The sequence below is a fragment of the Diabrotica virgifera genome, chromosome 9 (assembly GCF_917563875.1).
Source record: "Diabrotica virgifera virgifera chromosome 9, PGI_DIABVI_V3a".
NCBI classification, from domain to species: Eukaryota; Metazoa; Arthropoda; class Insecta; order Coleoptera; family Chrysomelidae; genus Diabrotica; species Diabrotica virgifera.
The window spans coordinates 141459387-141482069 of record NC_065451.1 but is presented as its reverse complement, the minus strand read 5'-3'; the positions used below and the strand labels follow the sequence as shown (position 1 = coordinate 141482069).

Below are 22683 nucleotides of genomic sequence, written 5' to 3'. Positions count from 1 at the left end.
TGTAAGCAACCTATTTACTTCAGTGCCCAAAATCGAAACTTTAAGTCTGGTAAAATCACTCTTAGTCAACAAGTCTTTTCAGCCCAATGTCATTTCACCGATACTAGATATCCTTGAATTATGTCTATCTCAAGATTTCTTTCAATTCAACAACAAATTCTATAAACAACCAGATGGTTTAGCAATGGGCAGTTGCTTATCCCCATTCCTAGCTGATGTCTTTATGGATCATTTAGAGTCCAATCACATTATGAAAAATCCAGAAATTTTACATTGGTTTCGTTACGTAGATGACTGTTTGGTCTTCATCGCTGGACATCATGACTCAGCTCAACAACTACTTCTTAAAATTAACTTAATTCACCCTAATATCAAATTTACCATGGAACTAGAATCTTCTCAGGCCATTAATTTCCTTGATTTATCTATTACCAGACTTAACAACCAATTCAACTTTGGTATCTTTCGTAAACCCACCCAAACTGACCATGTAATTCATTTTTCTTCTAATCATCCTCTATCACACAAACTAGCAGCTTTCAGAAGCTTCATACACAGACTTTTCTCTATACCTATGTCAACAGATTCGTTCAACAAAGAACTCAACATTATAAAACAAATAGCTGTCAACAATGGTTACGATCCCTCTATAATAGATAAACTCATCCGTAAAAGAGAATCTAAATTGCTTCAAAATTCTGCTTTCCATCAGTCATCTTCATCTTCTGCTATTTACAGGTCACTACCATATCATAACCCACATCTATCTGAAAAGATTAAACGTATTGTATCTAACTCTTCTGAGAATATACATATTTCTTTCAAAGTTGGAAATACCCTTGGCCACTTTTTGACAAATACTAAGGATACAATACACTATATGAATCGTAGTGGTGTTTATAGACTGACTTGTTCTGATTGTGATGCCTCTTACATCGGCAGGACTTACAGATCACTCTCAACCAGATCTGCTGAACATTCTAAAAGAGACACTACATCAGCCTTTTCCCATCATTTGAAAGTTAATAATCATCATCTTGACATCCCTGATGGTGTTAAATTAATTCATAACATCCAAGACAGAAACAATCTACGCCTGGATTTGTACGAGGACCTCGAGATTTCCAGAGACATGAGGACCAGCCCCAATTGCGTTAATCGTCAAACAACTTTAAATCGTCCTTTCACTCCTATCCATCGACAACTATTCCCTTAATCCAACCCTAGTTTTCTCTCATTATTCCTCTCACCCCCCTTCCCCTATACTCCTATTCTCCATTTCCCCCTCCCCCTCTTTTTCCACTACCCCACTAGTTTAACAGTCTTCTCTTTCCATACTAATCACCCATTAACACATATCTCAACTTGCATTTCTTTTCAACTTCATGGCTGCCTCCCCCACCATCCCATCCCTAACACAGTTTTGATTCTTCTATTTTCCTATCCTTCATATTTTCCTCCACTCCTATTCATTTCTGGTCTGACCTTGTGTCTCTGTCTCTTTTTCAGGTCCTCTATATCTCATCTCACCACTTCTTTCATAATTTATTTAAATGCCTCTTATTATTATTAATCCTTAAATCGGTCTGGTTTATTGTCTCTTTGGAATGTTCTTCACACTCCCTTATCCTGTTGCCTGTTATGTTACTTACTCATTTTTTTTTTCTCATCTCCGCTTACAATAATAAATAACACCATACATCCAATCTCTCTGGTCTGTCATATATATCACTTTCCTTACTTAGTAACATTCTGTCACTTCTTTCTTTTTAGATTCTTAGACTTTACTTAACAATAGGATACTGCACACCTATATCCATTACGACCCATTCAGTCAAACTTCTTTCAGATTATAACATTTAAGTTTTATTGCATTCACTATTCTTCTTTTTCATCTATCTTTTCATTTCCATTCGTATCAGGCAACTTCCAATATCCATTTATCCCAATTTAAAATAAAAAAATTTTTCACATTTTTCATTTGTTTGATTTCAGTTATAATCACATACGTTCATAAAGTTTGTGCACTTAAATATATTTCATTTAGTTCAGTCTGTTCACTCCACTATCACCAATAGAAATCAATCTCATACTTTTCTATTTCATATACTCATTCAATTTAGATTCTTCTTTACATACTGACACCAACACACAATTTGACCTATATTGGTAGCTCTCATTCTAATTATTTTATTCACTATTCCACGTTGGTGGAATATCAAGATACATTACTTTCAATTCATTCAGTCCTTTCAAAACTACATAAAGATGAATTAGACTTTAGGTCACATAGTTTAATTTTATTATATTATTACATACTCTCATTCATTTCACAATACTATATACAATCATATCCGTCACACATATATCTACCTCACTAACAGTAATCTTTAGTTATTTAATTTTTTAACAACTATTTTCCAACTTTTAACAGACATAATTATTCATTACAATAGTATAATAATAAATTTAACACAATAAATAGCCACCTTTTGTATATATACTGTTTTCTTGCAATATTCTACCGTTTACATTCAACCTGTTGTCTGCTTGCCTTTTTAGGCAACCAACATTTCATCACATAAAAACACTCTTAAATCCTGGTTTTCTCGGCTTGTTTAGCTTTGTTTTTCCATACAAGTCTAATTATCTTATTATGTAGTGTATTTCCTTGTTTCAACAAACTCAACTTTCATCTCGTCATTTCACATCCGATGACGTCACAACTTAAACCACGTAATATATCTGCATTAAATTTAATGAATCTATAAGTTATTCTGGAATAGAGAGTTGCTAATTTAAACTTTACAGTATATTTTATTATTCAAATAATTTAAATTATTTTTGCAGACAAACCTTGGAATTTTATTAAAAAATCCAAAATCAAATGAAACTTTAACCAAAAATTGGCTTTATCTTGTCATGTCATGTCACCCTTGTCAAATTGTATATCCACTTCACAATTTCTCAGTTGGTCTGTGCCCATTGAATTGGCAAGTACCTAGTATCTTCGAGCAGGGAACCATGGCACCCTTTTAGCATGTGTTCCACTTTATCCATTAACATCGACTTGTAGTCATATGAAGGTGCTGTTAAGGAATTTTCGTCATTTGCTCCAAATTACCACAAAAGAAAAATTATTGTTAGATGCTATTCGCCGTCAGGGAAATTTTGTTAGTTCCTTATCAACTAATAATATAAGACCTGTACGAAGACCCAAGGAAGCTGAAGATGTAGATACATCATTATTTGTTTCTTGCCCCGATTGCATGGGATTCTTTAGAAGAACGTATTTAAGAAGACATAGAAAGCAATGTTCTGCCAGATCTAAATGTAAAACTGTCAAACGTGAAAATCATTTATCTTTATCACAAGTATTCACTGTATGTTCAGGTGTACACGGTGATTTTCTTGCTTCTTTGCGTTTAAAAAAAGAAGTTTTTCCAATTATGCGAAGTGACGAGATTTCAAGAACTGCTATGAAAGATATGCTCATTTGCTCATATGCTGAAAGCTTGCTAAGAAAGCACAAGCGTGCTCAAATAAGAAATGTTATCTCAAATAAAATGAGAGAATTGGGACGACTTCTTATAAGTTTGAGAAATACAACTGGAATTCAACTACTATTTGATGCTTTGAAACCACAGTTTTTTGATAATATTGTCGGAGCTGTAAAAGTTATTAGCGGATATTGTGAAGAAACCAAAACCTTTCAAGCGAGCAGTTTGGCACTACACATGGGGACCACGCTTAAACAAGTTTGTGACATAGCTACAAAGAATATTATACAGAAAAGTCCTATTATAATCTGTACTACTGCCGAAGAAAGTCTTAAAGACATTAAGCGTTTAAAAAATCTTATTGAAAACCATTGGACATCTGAGATTTCAAGCCTTGCACTGAAAAATTTAAAGGAAAATAATTATGTTTCTCCAAAATTGTTGCCATTGACCCAAGATGTTATAAAATTCCAAACTTTTGTAATGAACGAAGCCCATGAAGCTTCAGATGCATTGAAGAAGAATATCCACATTAAGTTGAACTATCGAAAGCTGATCGAGTCTGTCTTAGCATTGACATTATTAATAAATAGAAAGCGCATTGGGGAAATTCAGTACCTAAAAACCGAGACTTATAATTCAACAGTCAGTGAAAACCAGCAAACCGAGTTTCTAGATTGTCTTTCAAAAACTGAACAAACTTTGTGCAAGAATTACAAAAGAGTAGTGACCGGTGGAAAAGGAAGCAGACCTGTTGCAATTTTATTTCCACCGGACCTTCAGAAATTCATTGAACTTCTTCTAAGTTTCCGAAGTATTTGTGTGACTCCGACAAATCCGTATTTATTTGGTAATCCTAACACAGAGCTGTGGTTGAGTGGCTATCATATTGTGAAAAAGCTGGCGACAAAAGCTGATGTTTCGGATACAACTCTGTTTACATCAACCCGTTTAAGAAAACAAATTGCCACATTATTGCAAGCAATCAATATTAAGGATGACGAAATGGAACAGTTTGCTACTTTCATGGGACACACCAAAAAAACACATGAATCGTATTATAGGTAATTATAAATTCAATTTTTTTATCATTTTTATCAACGACCATTTAAAAACTACATTCACTTGTGTTTTATCAAGTATAATGATGAACTTTATTTAGTCGTGAATAATGAATCATAATTCACAGGTCATAAATAAATGACAATTTGAGTTTATTTATATAAAAATACAACAACTTACATCTGAAGAAAAAATAAAAAACTTCTTACACCGTAGGGGATCGAACCTATATGTTTAGAATAGTATTTGGGGTTTAAAATCTTAATTTCATTGCTTTTGTTCCAATTAAACAAGTTACACCAAAATCAAGTAGTATCTACTACATTTTTGATTTAAAAAAATTCATGTCTAGTACAAAAACGTTTTCATTTTGCTTTATTTATTTAAAAACCGTGCTTATTACCTATTTTTTGTGGCACTGTCCATATTTCGCATACATTTTTAATGGGAAAGTTCTGTTTTCCAATCCTCTTTTAAAAAACAGAAACTAAAGGTCAGTCTACTTGGCTACATACTCAAATGTACGTACTTCTGATACTTTAACTAGTTCTGTCTCGTAGGCTTCCTCAAGACTTGTATCAGACAGCAAAAGTTGCCAAATTACTTATCGCTGTTAATAGTGGACAAGTAGCAAAGTATAAAGGAAAATCCCTTGACGAAATAACTTTGTCAGACAATGAATCATTGCTGGATGAGACTGAAGCAGAAAAACCTTTATTTCATGGTAAGAAATTCATAATAATTTATTTTCCTTTAAGGTACCAGAATGAAGGAAACTTTTTTATGACAATAAAGTTTTTTGTAAAATCAACAACATAAATTCCAATACCGTAAAAGTGAATATTTTGTTTGAAAATTAATAGGTTAATGAAATCGTTTGTTATTTGCTGTCATTAGAACACGAAGTACTGCGCCAAATTCATTACTGTAATATTGATTCGGAACACAAACAATAGTGCAATGAAAATTTTTAAATTTCAGTTTATTTTCAAAATTCGCCCCGTTAAAAAAATATAGATGCTTAAATTTTCAGTTAATACGTTAACTAGTATCTACGAAATATGGAGGAATTTAAAACATGCTTTACTCACCACGTAACTTTAGCAAATCAGGTTGATATTTCATTAGGATTACTAGAAAAAATTAATATATGCAGGCATGAATATTTAATATATATATTGTTTTAGATCAAAATATTAATGAAAATGAAATAGAAGAGACGTGGGAACAGCAATTCGGAGAACACGCAATGAAAAATGCGGTATTAGGTAATTATCTATTTTTCCTTATCCAGAACTAAGAATTTAAAGAACGTGGAATGAAAGATAAACTGTTATGTTTTAGATGAAAGGGAAAATAGTATAAAAAAAGGAAAGCGAGGAAAGTGGAATTCAGAGCAAAAAAATGTATTGAAAACAGCTTTCAAAGATCACATAAAAAACAAAAAAGCTCCGAGAAAAGAAGAAACCGAGTTGATAATGAAAAAACATAAAGATTTATTCAAGGATAAGACGTGGGCCACAGTGAAAGCTTTTGTTTATAACTGTTATTATCTGTTATCAACTGTTAAGGTTAAACAATTGCTAATTTACTTTAAATATTTTAGACTTGCACTGCGCTAGTATAAACGTTTAATTTTATTTCAATGTTTAATAATTATTTTAGTCATTCTCAGCATTAATTATAAATAAGATAAAATGTAAAATAGCTATTAACCAAATATTTAATGAAGTACTCGTATTTACTTTTGTACTTTTTTTTTCTTGCAGCTGTTTGTATTTTCAGTTTAAATTTTTTTCCATAATTCGAAATATAATATTTTATTTATTATTTTGTATTATTTTCTGGTTTTTCAGACATTTTTTTTTAAATCTGTAATACCTGTTGCAGGAAATTTACTCAATGAAATCGAGTAAAGAAATATCTAACAATACATATAGGTATAGGGTGTTTTATTATAAAACAATGTATTTGTTTTATTTTATACTAAATACTGTATCAAATTTTGTTTTCAAGATGAAAAGAAGGAGAACTTTATATTTCACCAATACTGTCGATTTTTCCAAGGTGGGCATTACCCACTCGTGTCCCTGAGAAGCTACACCGATGTTTGTGTTCTTTATTGAATTAGGCACTCTGTATAGTATTTTTAAGATTGATTATCTTTATATATGTGTGTCGTTCTTACTTCTAACAATTGTGATTTACGCCCAATGGTATATATGTGAAAATAAATTTCACGTACGTTTTCAAGCCCAGCGGCGTTGTCAAATGTCGGGCTTCATAGCGATTTATTTAAATATAATAGTTCAAATGTATAAAACTTATACACGAAAGCGCCCCCTACCGCATGATTTTGGAAACTTTTTGTATAAGTGTATGTATAAGCTGTACGTTGTGAAGCCTTCGCAAAAATTTGTCCAGTTGGGTAAGAAAGTAAGGGGAGTCCAATGGTTGTTAGATACTCGGGCGACGTTTCGAAACCCGCAGTCGGGCTCCAAAAGGTAGTTGCGGGCTTGTAAACGTTCAAAATATATCTTGTACGGGCCTGTATAAGAGCGTTTATATGTGTATATATATATATATATATATATATAAATAAGCAAAATCATTGGCTAATACTCGTAAAGTGAATGTGAATTTAGTTGGAAATACATAAAATGATGAAGGGTCATCATTCCATACATTTCTGTGCAACTATATACACCGGTGTTTCGGCCTATTTGGGCTTCGTCAGTATAGTGTAGCAAGTTAAAAAAGTTGTTTGTTAACTTGTAAAAGGATTACTACAGGAGCAAGGTTACCAATTTTGGTCAGGTTGTTAGAAGACCCGCAGTCGCAAGGCTACAACTAACATTGCCAAGGAGGTAAAGCTACCTGAGGAAATGAAAAGCCATAACATTATTAAATAAAATGATGTTGGATAATCGAGTACAAATATAAAAATAAATAAGAAAAATCATTGGCTAATACTCGTAAAGTGAATGTGAATTTAGTTGGAAATACATAAAATGATGAAGGGTCATCATTCCATACATTTCTGTGCAACTATATACACCGGTGTTTCGGTGTATATAGTTGCATGTATATATTTATATTTATATATATGTATATATATATATATAGTTACATGTATATATTTCATTTTGCTTATTTATTTTTATATTTGTACTCGATTATCCAACATCATTTTATTTAATAATGTTATGGCTTTTCATTTCCTCAGGTAGCTTTACCTCCTTGGCAATGTTAGTTGTAGCCTTGCGACTGCGGGTCTTCTAACAACCTGACCAAAATTGGTAACCTTGCTCCTGTAGTAATCCTTTTACAAGTTAACAAACAACTTTTTTAACTTGCTACACTATACTGACGAAGCCCAAATAGGCCGAAACACCGGTGTATATAGTTGCACAGAAATGTATGGAATGATGACCCTTCATCATTTTATGTATTTCCAACTAAATTCACATTCACTTTACGAGTATTAGCCAATGATTTTGCTTATTTATTTTTATATTTGTACTCGATTATCCAACATCATTTTATATATATATATATATATATATATATATATATATATATATATATATATATATATATATATATATATATATGTTACACTTGAAGTTTCCGCGGGAGCTATATGTGCTTTCTGTTGTTTTCCGGGTTTGACTCCGCGTTGAATAATTTTGGTTTTGATAAAAACCATTATTTTGACGACGTTTCGGCAAGATCTCACTTGCCATTGTCAAGTCAGGTAGTTCCGCTTCTCGCTGCTGCTTGAAGTAAACTTCAAGCAGCAGCGAGAAGCGGAACTACCTGACTTGACAATGGCAAGTGAGATCTTGCCGAAACGTCGTCAAAATAATGGTTTTTATCAAAACCAAAATTATTCAACGCGGAGTCAAACCCGGAAAACAACAGAAAGCATATATATATATATATATATATATATATATATATATATTTGATGATTATATATATATTATATATATGACCCTTCATCATTTTATATATTTCCAACTAAATTCACATTCACTTTACGAGTATTAGCCAATGATTTTGCTTATTTATTTTTATATTTGTACTCGATTATCCAACATCATTTTATATATATATACCAAATATCAAAAAATATACAATGTGGTTCTAAAGTTATGGCTCTAAGTATTCTAAAGTTATGGCTTAGGAAAGAAATGAGCAAAATCGATGAAACACCCTGTAAGTCGGTTATAAATAAAAGTCGATGGGGCAATAAATGTAGTATATCTAGAACCGCCTCGGTAACCTCTATTCACCATTTAAGTATTTCCGTTTCTCAATGAAACACCGTGTATATAATCATAATTTCGCCTTTTGTCAATTTTGCCTTTTGAACTTTTTTGTGTAGCAATACCTAAATCATGAATACCACAAAGAGAAAACTTAATTAAAATTAAATGTAATTATAAATTTTGATACTGAGCTAGTTTAAATGTAGATATAATCTCTAAAAAATAATAAATCAGTATTACATCACTCTTTCTCAGAAACAGTGAATTTGTGCAGTTTTTAATGTAATGAGATCTTTGCAATCCTTTGAGTTTTCTGTAGAATTTAAAAGTTATCAATTAATGAAAATATAAATATTATTAATTGTAAAGTAGTCGTCGTCAAAACTTGACCGAGAACGGATGTATATAAAGCATTTACCTGTGCTAAAAAAAATAATTACTGTTATCAGTTTCCCATTAATACCTAATTATACTTTAATGTAATTGAAGGGTTAAAATAAATCTGTTGTGATATGAAACAGTTATTTAGACTTTAAATTAAAGTTATTAATTATAGTAAAACCAACTAAATAATAGTGTTTTTAAGAAGAAATCTGCGCCTTTTGTCGAAGTGGGCAAAATTTCTTCATACGCGAAATTTACAAACTATTGTAGTTTAAGTGCGGTAAATTAAAAACTCATTAAGTGCTTAACTACTACTTGGACAGAAACTTCTTTTTGTGGACCACTCGATTCAGGTCGGTAAGTGGTTATTTTAAATAATATAATTTAAGAATTACATTTATCGAAAATGTTGATTAAAGTTAAATTCAAAACAAATACAGGTTAACCGTGTTTGGATAAAGAATAAAATATAAATATGGCTGCAGGAGGAATGCAACCGACTACAATAAACGAAGCGTTTTTAATGCAACAAAATAATAATTTATTTCAAGAAAATTGTCAACGTTCCCAAAACGAATAATTATTATATACAGAATGGGTAAAAGTCAGCAATGAAAAAGATCAACTACATAGTATGATCACGCAAATGCAAACACATATAAGTATGCTAGAAAATCAAATCAAACAGATTTGCAATCAATCAAATAATAACGCTAAAAATACTGAGGCAACGCCTCCTCCCAGGCAAGAATACGAGACTGATGAAGAGGAACTGGCTAAAGAAACAGAATGGGTAAGGGTAAGAAACAGGCAAAAAAAAAGGAAAATAATGAATACCTCATTTTCTCCACCTACCCCTACAAAAAATGAAGAAATAACCAATAGGCTTGAACCTAAACAAAAAAAGTCCAACCTCCACCACCAATAATAGTGGAAGGAATTAAAGAATATAAAAAAATTTATCGAACTGCTCACAAAGGAAATAGGTATAAATAAATTTATAATCCAAATGGTAAATAAAGAGAACTTCAAAATTAAAGCCAACGATGAGGATACGTATCGTGGCGTGACAAAAATACTACGAGAGCAAATACCACACAGTTGGTTCACATACGAAGATAAAAGAACCCGACCAATTAAGGTATTAGTCAAATACCTCCCGCATTCGTGCAAACCAGACAGCATAATTGAAGAATTGGTAAGGAGAGGTTTTAAAGCAGTGAATGCTATAAATAAAATTAAGTGGCGTACCAAGGAACCACTTGACATGTTCATAGTGACTTTTGACAATAGCGAAGATATAAATAAAATACATAGTATACAGCATATACTACAATGTAAAGTCGAAATCCAACCATTTAAATCCTCCAAATTAATATCTCAATGCAAAAATTGCCAGGCATATGGGCATACCCAAAAATTTTGCGCCAGACAAGCGAGATGTGTCAAATGCACAGGGAAGCATCATACTAAGGAGTGTACCAAATCAAAAGATGTCAAACCTAAATGCGTACACTGTGGACAAGAGCATCCAGCTAACTATCGTGGCTGTAAAGTGGCTATTGAATTACAAAACATGAGGAATAGAGCAATAGATAAAAAAGGGGGGTTAATAAACATCCTTCAGTAAGCAGGCAAGTTAACGAAAATCTAACATTTGCCAATGCAGTAAACAACGAAAAGGAAAGTGGCAAAAAGGAGGAACGAACTAATAATATCGAACAAAGTCTGCAACTCATATTAGCGAAGCTAGAAAATCAAGAACAAATCATAACAACACTGGATGAGAGGCTAAAAAGATTAGAATATAGTGCCAAAGGAGCTATACCTAAATCGAAACAATATTAATTCAATTAAGGTACTAGTGTGGAACGCAAACGGACTCCTGAACCACCAGCAGGAGCTTCAATTAGTTCTACAGACAGAAAATATAGATGTATGCCTCATCTCAGAGACACATTTTACTAAACACTCATTTATCAAATTTCACGGTTATAGAGTCTATCATGCGATTCATCCTGATAATAATGCAAAAGGAGGAAGTGCAGTGATAATTAAAGAAAATTTACAACATTACGAAGAAGCCAACTACGTAACAGAAAAAGTGCAGTTAACTGCAGTAACACTTAGAACTCTTAGATACCCACTGATAGTGGCAGCAATCTATAGTCCTCCGAAACATGCAATAAGTAAGGAGGAATATATTGACCTCTTTACCGAGCTGGGAAATAGATTTATAGTAGGAGGCGATTATAATGCTAAAAATACCCACTGGGGCCCAAGGTTAACCACAACAAAAGGCAGAGAACTTTTAAAAGCTGTGAATTAATACGGAGCGATAACCTTGTCAACAGGGAAGCCAACTTATTGGCCTACTGACCCCAACAAGATACCTGACCTAATTGATTTTTTCATAACCAAAAATATATCTCAAAACTACCTGAAAATAGATAATTGTCTTAAGTTATGTTCTGACCATACAGCAATAACACTAACACTAAGCGAAAACATAATATATAAAGAAAATAACCCTTCGCTAACTAATAAGTACACCGACTGGATAAGCTTCAGACAAATGCTAGAAGAAACAATTAATTTAAACGTTTCTCTTAGAACCGTAAAAGACATTGAAAAAGAAGTTGACCAATTCAATAAAGACATCCAAAGAATATCTTGGGAATGTACTCCAGACATCAAAAGACGCCTAAAAGGATGCAACTACCCGGCAGAAATTAGAACGCTGGTATACGAAAAACGGAAAGCAAGACGAAAATGGTTCCAAAGTAGAGCTCCTCAAGATAAAACAATTGTAAATAATCTCACTTAACAACTAAAAAGAGAGATAAAAGAATTTAAAGAAGAATCCATTAGGACATACTTAACCTAACGAATGAAAGATCCACAGAATACTCACTATGGAAGGCAACCAATGGATTAAAAAGACCAATGATGCAAATACCACCCATAAAAAAAGAAGACGGCACTTGGGCTAGAAGCAGCGAACAAAAAGCAGAATGCTTTGCTACACATCTAGAAAAAATATTTCAACCGCATCAACAACAACAAGAAGAAGAAGCATTACAGAGCAACCATTTGCAAGAAGAAGAGAACATAATGCCAGTAACTGTAGAAGAAGTAATAAAAGAAATCAAGTATAATTTAAACCCGAGAAAAGCTCCTGGCTTTGATTTAATAACAGGACAAATATTAAAACAGCTCCCAAGAAAAGCAATTGTCAAGTTGACCTATTTAATTAATGCTGCGATCAGATTAAAATATATTCCTTCATTGTGGAAAGTGGCGGAAATAGTAATGATACCAAAACCAGGCAAACCACCACATATAACCTCTTCCTATAGACCAATATCACTGCTACCCACAATGTCTAAATTATTTGAAAAACTTCTCCTCAGAAGATTGCAACCAATTATAGTAAACAAAAAATTAATCCCAAATCACCAGTTTGGTTTTAGGCAAAAACACTCAACTATAGACCAACTCCACAGAGTCACCGATATTATAGAAAATGCACTAGAGGAAAGAAAAGTTTGTTCAGCTTTATTCTTAGATGTTGCCCAGGCATTTGACAGAGTTTGGCATGAAGGACTATTTCATAAATTAGAGACTATTCTTCCAAAATCATACACAGACATAATTAAATCGTACTTAACTGATAGATATTTCAGAATCAAGCAAGATGATGCTTATTCTGAACTTAAAGAAATAAAAGCCGGAGTCCCCCAGGGTAGCGTATTGGGCCCGGTCCTATATCTCCTTTATACATGTGATCTACCAGAATTCGATAACTACTGTTTAGCTACCTTTGCCGACGACACCGCCATATTAGCAGTAGGTAAAGATAACGTAGAAACAGCCAATAAACTACAAAATGCGATAAGCAAATTCCAAAAATGGACTAAGACGTGGAAGATTACATTGAATGAAAGCAAATCAGTACATGTTGATTTCACTAATAAAAAAAATTCTGTACGCACCAATAAAAATTAATGGACAAGACATTCCGTGTGCCAACACAGCCAAATACCTGGGCTTAACCCTAGACACGAAGCTTCGCTGGAAAGCCCATGTAAAGAAAAAGAAGGAAGAATTAAATATTAAATATAAAAAATTGTACTGGCTACTGGGAAGATACTCAGGGTTGTCAACGTATAACAAGATGCTAATCTACAAACAAGTTATAAAACCAGTATGGACGTATGGTATCCAACTGTGGGGATGTACAAAAAAGACAAACTTGAAAATAATACAAACTTTTCAAAACAAAGTACTAAGGGGCATAGTTAACGCACCCTGGTATATCCGTAATGACGATATCCACAAGGATCTACGAATGGAGCCCGTCGACAAAGAAATCCGAAAACACGCAGAAAGTCATGAAAAAAGACTTCTACTCCACGACAACTCAAACCAGAAAAGAAGACTGAAGAGGACCAAACCTCACGAGTTGGTGTAGTGTGCGACAAAGCTAATAGCGGAGCATTGCGCGACTAGTGTGCAAGCAACGTGTTGGTGTAGTGCGTGATAAAGTGAAAAGCAGCGCTTTGTGTGATAGTGCGCAATCAAAAAGTGCGCCAGTAATAATAAAGACAACTAAGAAGACATCAAAGGGTGACTCTTAGATATTAAGTAGTTAGTAAGATAGGATAGATAAAAAGTTACTCATTGGTCAAAGACCAGATTGTAGCACTTAGCAAATAAAAAAAAATTGTAAAGTACTTTACCTACCAAAAATTTTACAAAATCACGCACCGGCGTAACGGGAATTTACGAATAGTTTTAGTAAAAAAAATTTTGGAGAAACTCTTTAATTAGTTTTTGTCTCTTAAACTCTAGACACGCTGATAAATTTGTTCTATAATGCTTTCCTTGGCAACTGAAACATTTTGGTACAAAAATAATTTTTTGTATGTTTTTGTGTTATGACTCTTGGCAATTACCACATCTTTGGCGACTTTTACACTGACTATCAAATGTCCATATCTGAGACAATAAAATAATATTAAGACCTATTGTGTATAGTGTTCGATCTCCCTAATAATTTTATTTATTGATATACAGTGAGCACGTAACGGTTGGAATAAATTCATTGTTTCGTGAATGGGTGATTGTGGAAATAAATCCCGAAACAGGTCGATTTTTATTTTGAAATTATAGTTTTTTGACATACTATCATGATCATACTATCGTTGTTTTTTAAAGGAGAATAGGAGTCGTGTGCTAGCCCATTTGCAAGGTTATTAATTTATCTATTCAATAATATAAACATTAATATAATTATTCATACAATCTGTCCAAAAAACATTTTTTTTATTAAAAAAAAAGATCGTATATAATTTATTTAATTCAAAATACATTTTATTGCTTCCAGAAAACAGGAAAAATATTTATTTGACAAATAAATATTGTTAAGTTAAAGCTGCCACCCATCTGCCATTGAGCAGTTTGAACATTCAATTTAAGCGAAGAGCAATGTGTATTTGTCAAGTAAACATTTTTTTCTGTTTTCTGACAGAAGTAAAATGTATTTTTAATTAAATAAATTACATACATTCTTCTTTTGTGCCAATTCATTTATTTTTTTTATCCTGTATAAATAATTATGTTAATGTTTATATTACTGAATAGAGAATTGAATAGCCTTTCATATGAGCTATCACAAGATCCCTATTTTCATTTAAAAAAATTATCGATTAGGTCATCAATGAATTTATTCCAACCTTTACGTGCACACTGTATAACGCGGCAATACCTGGGATTTAAAAGAAACTATACACGATTTTGTAAGAACATAGTGTATGTTTTTGAATCATTTTCAATAATTTTCTCTTTACGTTTAATTCTCGAACGTTTGCAATTTCAAAGTTACAATGTCTATTATATTGTTTAATTTTGGATTTTATATATTCTTAAAAAAATGCAATATCAACATCTCTAATTACCCCTTGTCTGAACAAAATGAGTTTAAGAATGTACAATTCTAAATTATTTTTAACAAATACTGATGATTTATATGGGTTTATTAATTAATTTGCATTTTTATAGTCTGTTAATTTAATTCTAATTCTATTACGACTTATAGAATCAATATTTGTAATTTTTGAGTCCAATTCAGGAAACGCAGAAAGAATAGTATCAGCAACTCTTAAATCATTTACCCTTAACTGGCCCGGTAGTAGTAACGTAACTGGTCCTGCATAGTCTGCGAGACTACTGTTTTCAAGAAAGCAAAAAACACAAAAATATTATTTTTATTAAAGATAAAATCCGTACAAATATTTTTGAAAAAGTACATAGTTTTGTAAAGTAAACAAAAATAATACACTCACCCGCACAAAATTCCGCCACTAAAAATTTTTGATTAAGTTTGACAATTTATAACTCAATTAACAAAACTTTTTTACTTAGATGGCATTATACGGGGGTGAATGGAAGCGTTGTATTTTCTCCTAACTTTAAAACATTATGTGAAAACATTGAAGGGTTGATTTTGTTTGATACTCCTTTCGTATTATCTCTGAGGCATCCCTAAGATTTTGTTTTTTGAATTATCCGAATATCTTTTTCTTGTAAAAGCTGTAAATAAAAACACTATTTTGAAATTTTATTTAATTAAAAATATTTAACACACTAAAATTAACAACACAACACAAAATAAATAACATTTTAAAGCGGGTATGTCCACCTCTCTCAGCAACGACGACTCGCAATCATTTTGCAACGAATAAATAAAATGTGTTATCCTTGCCTTGGGAATAGCCCGATAGTCCTCTAACAGGGCCATAACTGTACCAAATTTACTGGAGGCCTAGGGTGACGGCGAATAGCTATTTTCAATTCATCCCATAAATGCTCGATATGATTGAGATGTGGGCTGTATGCGGGCTATTCTAATCGTGTCAATTCAACCTCTATTTAAGATAGTTATGTTTATGAGTCAATCAGTGTTTTTATTTACAAGAAATTGTACAGCTCTTACAGGAAAAGAGATATTCCGATAATTCCAAAAGCGAAATCTTAATGATGTCTCCGGGGCAATACAAAAGGACTTTGAAACAAAATCAGCTCTTCAATTTTTCCACAGATTTTTTAAAGTTAAGAGAAAATACAACGCTTCCAATAAATCCCGTATAATGCCATCTAAGCAAAGTTTTTTGGTTACCGGAATCAAAACAAAATTTAGCGCCCTTTTATACAATAATATACAAATTTACTGCAAATTTAAAAAAAGTAAAAATCAGCAAAAAATCAATCTTTCGCAGAAATCCCCAATTATTCAAAAAATCATTGGTTTGTTCAAAACGTTCTACCAATGAAGAATTAATTTGATCTACTAATATGTTAAATACATTTATTTTGAAATGTTCTTTTGCATCAATAACAACATCATGAATAGCTTCATAATTATGCTGTCTCTTTATACGGCGGATGCGTTTTTGTACAAAGATCGGTTCAGTAACTACTAATTCAACTAGCTCTCTCGCGTCTACCAAACATTTTTCAAAACCACTGGAACGATAATTTTGAATATATTTAGAACAATATTGTAATAAATTAACAGCATTATTTAAATCCATTGAATTGGCCTGTAAGGCTTTACTAACAATGTTTATGTGAGATAACACATACCAAATAACTATTAATACTAGAAACGGATATTCGCATATTTGTTCTGATGATGTAAAAGCTTCATGTCGTGCGCCAGCATCTTTAGAATTCTCATGTACTTGTAAAAGTGCATGGTGTATTTCAGTTATTTGGAATCTTAAAGGTTTGATACAATCAATTCGACTTTCCCAACGAATTTCCGAGTTTCGGAAGCCGAAAAAAATGTGTATAAACGTTGTACGATACCAAAAAACGATGTTGATTGTGTGCAAGATATGGCTGCATCCCCGATGACTAAATTGAGGGAGTGGCATCCACACATGGCATAAAAAAAGCACGAGGATACTCTTTGCAAACACGAGCTTGTACACCTTTATTTTTTCCCTTCATGTTAGAGCCGTTGTCATATCCTTGGCCTCTACAATCATCTAAATTCAAATGAAAATAATTCATTAACTGTTTTATTATCTCATATAATGAGTAGCCTGTTGTTTCTTCAACTTCTTGGTAGCTAATAAAATGCTCCTTGATTTTTATGTCGCTGTCATTAATATCTACAAAACGTAACGTAAAGGAAAGTTGTTCCTTGTGACTAATATCAGAAGTACAATCTAAAATAATGCTGAAATATTTCGCTTTACGCGTACGTTCCAAAATATCATCACTAACAGAAGATGCCAATAATGTGATTATCTCATTTTGTATTGTTTTATTGCAATAAGTAATCGATGTTTCATTTGATATTATTCGACGAATATGTTCATGTAAAGTAGCGTCATATTTACTAATAAGTTCAACCAACCCCAAGAAATTTCCATTATTTTTAGTGAAAAATTGATCGGATGAGCCACGAAAAGCCAAATTACGTTGTGCTAAATATGATACAATATTCATTAATCTTTCTAATACATTGTTCCAGTGTTCCCGTTCTTTAGCAATAGCTGATTGCATATTTCTATCAATTGCTGTACAAGTTCGAAATCTTTTCCGTGCCTCGGACCATTTAATAAAATTATTTAAATGTTCAGCAGAATTTTCATATTGTTTTAAATATTCACTTAAATGTTTCCAATTAAAATGACCTGTTGTAGCTAGGGATGACTTCACTTTATCTGTGTAAAATAATTTACAGCAAATACAGAATACCTTATTTTCACTTCATGAATAAGATAACCACGAACGTACAAAACGTTCTCCACTTGAAGTTATCCTATAATACATTGTTTTATTAAAATTACGATTATCCGAATATTGTGGAAAAGTGAAATTAGAATCAATTTCTTTTTTTATCGAAAAATCAAATGCAAGAATATGATATCTGTATGTAGAATTTAGTTCATGTGGCCAAGTACCCAGATCGTTATATTTAAAATTTTCGTTTAAATTTTGTTTGCCAACGGTGGTCAGTTCCGGATTTGTCTTCAGTTGTTGATCACTTCTCGCCGGAATCCAGACTAAGTTGTAATTGAGAATTCTTTTCAGTTAACTGGGTCTCCGTTACTTCTGATTTAAAGAACCCAGTAATTTTTTTGGCTTTTTTGATTCTTCTTCTCGTTGTTGTTTTCTTTTACGATTTTGATACCCTGATAACTTTTTTGGAAGCATTATAATAGTGCGTTTAGCCTGAATTTATTTTAATATTATGATTTCCTACCACAAATTTAATTAATAATTGATAATATTTGTTACGTAATAATAATAATACATAAACTACTTACCGAAATTTATGTAACGAAAAAATAGTAAAAATTAATTCCACTGATTCCACAACTAAATGTCACCAAACTTTTTTTATTTCACTTCACTTAAACCCTTATATTTCAATCAACGCTTAACACACGCACGTCGTGACGTCGCCAGTGTTTTTAATACAAAGTTTACAGAAAGACTAAAGACAAAGATAAACTTCTTATTAAACCATTTTGGTGTATGAATGACAAACTCCAATATATTATTGTATCGCTGACCATTCATAAATGTGATATTCGTCTATTTTTAAGTACAGTAGAACGTCAATAATCCGGATTAATTGGGACCGGACCCCATCTGGATTATCAAATTATCCGGATTATCGAAATTACCTCAAAAAAGGGCCAGTATACACATTAAAGTACAACAAACGTTTTAAAATTTTATGTTTTCTCTTGTACAGTAAAGTGTCTAGAGGTGAAATTATTCAAAACATTTTTTTATGTTTAAACACTGTATTGTAATTAATTTATAATAGCACCATGTGTACAGTAAAAACATCAGACACTATTTGGGCTTTTAAAAAAAATGTGTAAAATATTTTTGAACTGCGGTAGAGGTTCGTTTTTCGCAGCGAAGTTCTTAATTTATTTTAAAAAAATCAGATATTTTTACTAGATACAAATCCGGATTATTGACGGTCCGGATTTTTGACGTCCGGATTATCGACGTTCTACTGTACATACATTGTTAACATCCGTTAAAAAAATAAGAATGAAAAAAATATTTTATTTTTATATCGGCATCTGTCAAAATTGGGCGCCCCGGGCTACCGCCCGGCTTGCCCGCCCCTTTATCCGGCGCTGACCGGAATAATAACAAACGATATCAATACATGTAGCTGCAAGAATCGTGAACATCGGAGTACAAATATTAAAGTTCTAAATTATCAAACTTAATCAAAATTTTTTAGTGGCGGGATTTTGTGCCGGTGAGTGTATAAAAAACAACATAAAAAATGTATTGCTAGGATAAATGTTCAAATTCCAAAATAAACAAAAAACTAGGTAAAATGAAAATTAATCAAAAACGTTTGTTTTCAGCATCAGTCAAACTTTACCATTTTTGTATGCGATTTTTGTATGGTGTTTTTGTACATTCCAAACGAACAGTCTTTTTGCAACGCAAGCACAGATATTTTGTCATACCTCCTAGGTACATAAACTGCAAATGTTAAGTTTTTCCAAAATAAGAACATCCGTATAACTGTCCTCTTGTTCTTCTTGACCTCAAAGTATCTGGCTAATTGTAGTACGTAATTGACGTGGAATGTTCGGCATTGTCATTCGTCTTTCCATGTGATCTTGCACTAAGTACATAGCCAAGTCCAAAACAAAAACACTTTTTGTATTACTGGATTGTTTTGTAGCACTGATGTAGAATGTAAGAATTTGCTGTAGAAATGTCCAATACCCAGAAAAAAATTGTTAAGGGCCATCTTGGGGTTCGGCGGCTTGAGGTGCTTTTAAGCCGTTTCTCATCTAGGGAATCTACACCTCCCTTATTCTCATTTTAATAAGAAATAATTTCTGATAAAAATGTATACCATTTTCTTGCCTTCCAAATAATTTCTGGTTTATTAGTAGAGGGATCACTATAACGTATATTATGCAATAAAGATATAAGTACTGTAGCCTTTCCCACTTTCCCTATATGAGAAGTTAAGGTACATTCTTCCCTAAATGCATAAATTGTTGACACATGAGAGGTATGTTTCTGTTGGGCAGAAAACATGGGGTATTTCAGCCCTATTTATTTTTCAGTGTGCCCATATAAGTCAAATTTTTCTTCCTCAAGATATCCAGCAGTTGAAGAGGAGAATACCAATTATCAGCTGTGATATTTCCGTTGCTACCAAAAAGAGGTTCAGCTAAGAGCAACACAGCTAGTGTAGGCTTTAGAAGTTTTTGTACTCGTCACTGATACCAAACCCATCTGAGTCTTTTTCGTTGTAGATATAAGCATTACACAAATAACTGTTACGTGCATCCGTAAGATTCTGTTTTGAGTCCGTATTTAGCCCATTTGTTAGGTATGTACATTTTAAACCGGCATTTACCTCGAAAACTTACAAGCATTTCATCAGTTGTGGCAGACTTACCAAGTCCATATGTACACTTTGAGAATTTTCTATGAAAGTCTTGAATATAAATAAAATAGTTGATTTGGTGGAGTAAATATCCACTCGGGGAATATGTTTGCATTAATGGGATGTATTCCTATTTGTGAAATCCACTCGTTGCATTGCCTACTGTTGCAGCTTTGGTATATGCCTGGCTAAATATCTCTTCAACTTGAAAGTGGCTTACTGTATGGCAGGGATTTTGTAACATCCATGTTCTTATTGATTGGTTATAAAAGGTCGTTAGAGGGCCCAAAAAACTCACGTCAAGGGGTTGAACTATGTGGGTACAGTGTGGCGGGAAGCAAAATAGTAGGATATTACTTTGGTCTCTGAAGATTTAACATATTTTTTAAAGTGAGAGAGCCACTTTAAAAAGATCTCAGTTGTCATCCAATCATTTTTCTTGCGCAAATCTCACTGTACCCATTGGAACTTTATCTATTAGTTCCTATTTGATATATTTCCTTGCAAAACTTATAGCCGGTGGTATGTAGTTACCAACGGCATTCATTACACAGACCGCTGTTGATGTTTGTCCTTTTCAGCACTTGTCTCAACTCCAACCTGTACTTGCGTCCCTTGGTAGCTAGAATACGTTCCGTCTTTGATTGAACGGTTGTAAAGCAATATTATCTATAGACTCTGGGTGAAAGTTGTATTTCTCTGAAAGCTCAACAACTCATTAAAGTATTTTTCCACCTTAACTTTGTTGAATGCAGAGGCACGTGCAATGGATGTCGCTTCCGGGGTTCTAAAACTTAGCTCCAGATTTCTTTTCAAATAATCCTTTATCTGCTGCCATCCTGCCATATTATTCGTTCTACTAAATGTGTGTTAAGTTTTAACGATTCAGCTAATTGGAAAGCTAATCGCCTAATGTCAGATGAAGTTATCCCAAAAAGACGATCCGACATATTCTGTATATGGTTCACGAGACTTGATCTGCTTTGAAAAACAGATCCCTTAGAATCCTCTTTGGCTGTTTTTAGCCATCTTATTTTGGTTCCGATGTCGTCTCTTGAGAATACTTCTGGGAACAACGTATTGTTTGGCTGGGCGTTTAAATTCCATACGTTTGGACCTAATTGCTTCAAGGTTTACCCATACGACGTTGCCATATCAACAATACCGAGATTTCATGAGGGGATCATCACACCACAAATTCCCCCATATATTTCAAATTTATGGGAAAAACCATTAACCCCACAAAGCACATACAATTTATAACCCCATTTGTGGGATTTAGCAGGTAAAAATTCTCTCAAATTCATTTTTGCTCATGACATCAGATATCTAGTGATAACCAAGTGATGCTGACCAGTACTCTCGCACATTTGACATATGTACAACTGACATCTATATGCATATCGTCCCTTGAGAGCAGAACTAAGTCACAAAATGTAAATTTTACAGGAGATGTTTTTTTTTGTTTTTGAGATCTCCTTACGTAAAATTGTAGGAATAAATTAAATTGAAATATTTTTTTAGTGCCCACATACATGTTACTTTAACGAATACAAAAAGAAGGAATATCAGAAGAAGCAACTCACAAAACTCCGACATAGATATAAGCAATAGATATAGTCAGCTTCCTGTAGAAGAAACTGTAGAACAGAGTCAAACAGACCAACAAATAGATATCACCGAAGCTAAAACTATAAAACCTCCTCCAATATTTGTGTACGGAGTAACAGATTACCAGAAAATGATACTAAGTTTAAGAGATGCCATTGATGATGTGCACTACAGTACAAAAACACTTGCAGATAATACAATTAAAATAATTAGTGATACTGTTGAGTCTTACAGGCATCTAGTAACATATATGCGTGTGAAAAAAATTGTACACCACACATACCAACTCAAAGAAGAACGTGCATTCCGAGTAGTGATCAGACACCTTCACCACACTATGGATACAAAAGAAATAGTGAAAGAACTCAACGCAAAAGGCCATCAAGTC

At 32.8% G+C, this 22683-nt stretch overlaps 1 protein-coding gene across 1 annotated transcript; it reads left to right on the top strand.

Annotated features, from left to right (window-relative positions):
- Positions 1-3080: 3080 nt before the first annotated feature.
- LOC126891478 (uncharacterized) lies at positions 3081-15439 on the top strand. Its single transcript, XM_050660656.1, has 4 exons — positions 3081-4564; positions 5123-5286; positions 5750-5830; positions 15321-15439. Exons 1-4 carry the CDS (start codon positions 3081-3083, stop codon positions 15437-15439), a joined length of 1848 nt encoding a protein of 615 aa, XP_050516613.1.
- The last annotated feature ends 7244 nt before the right edge of the window (positions 15440-22683 follow it).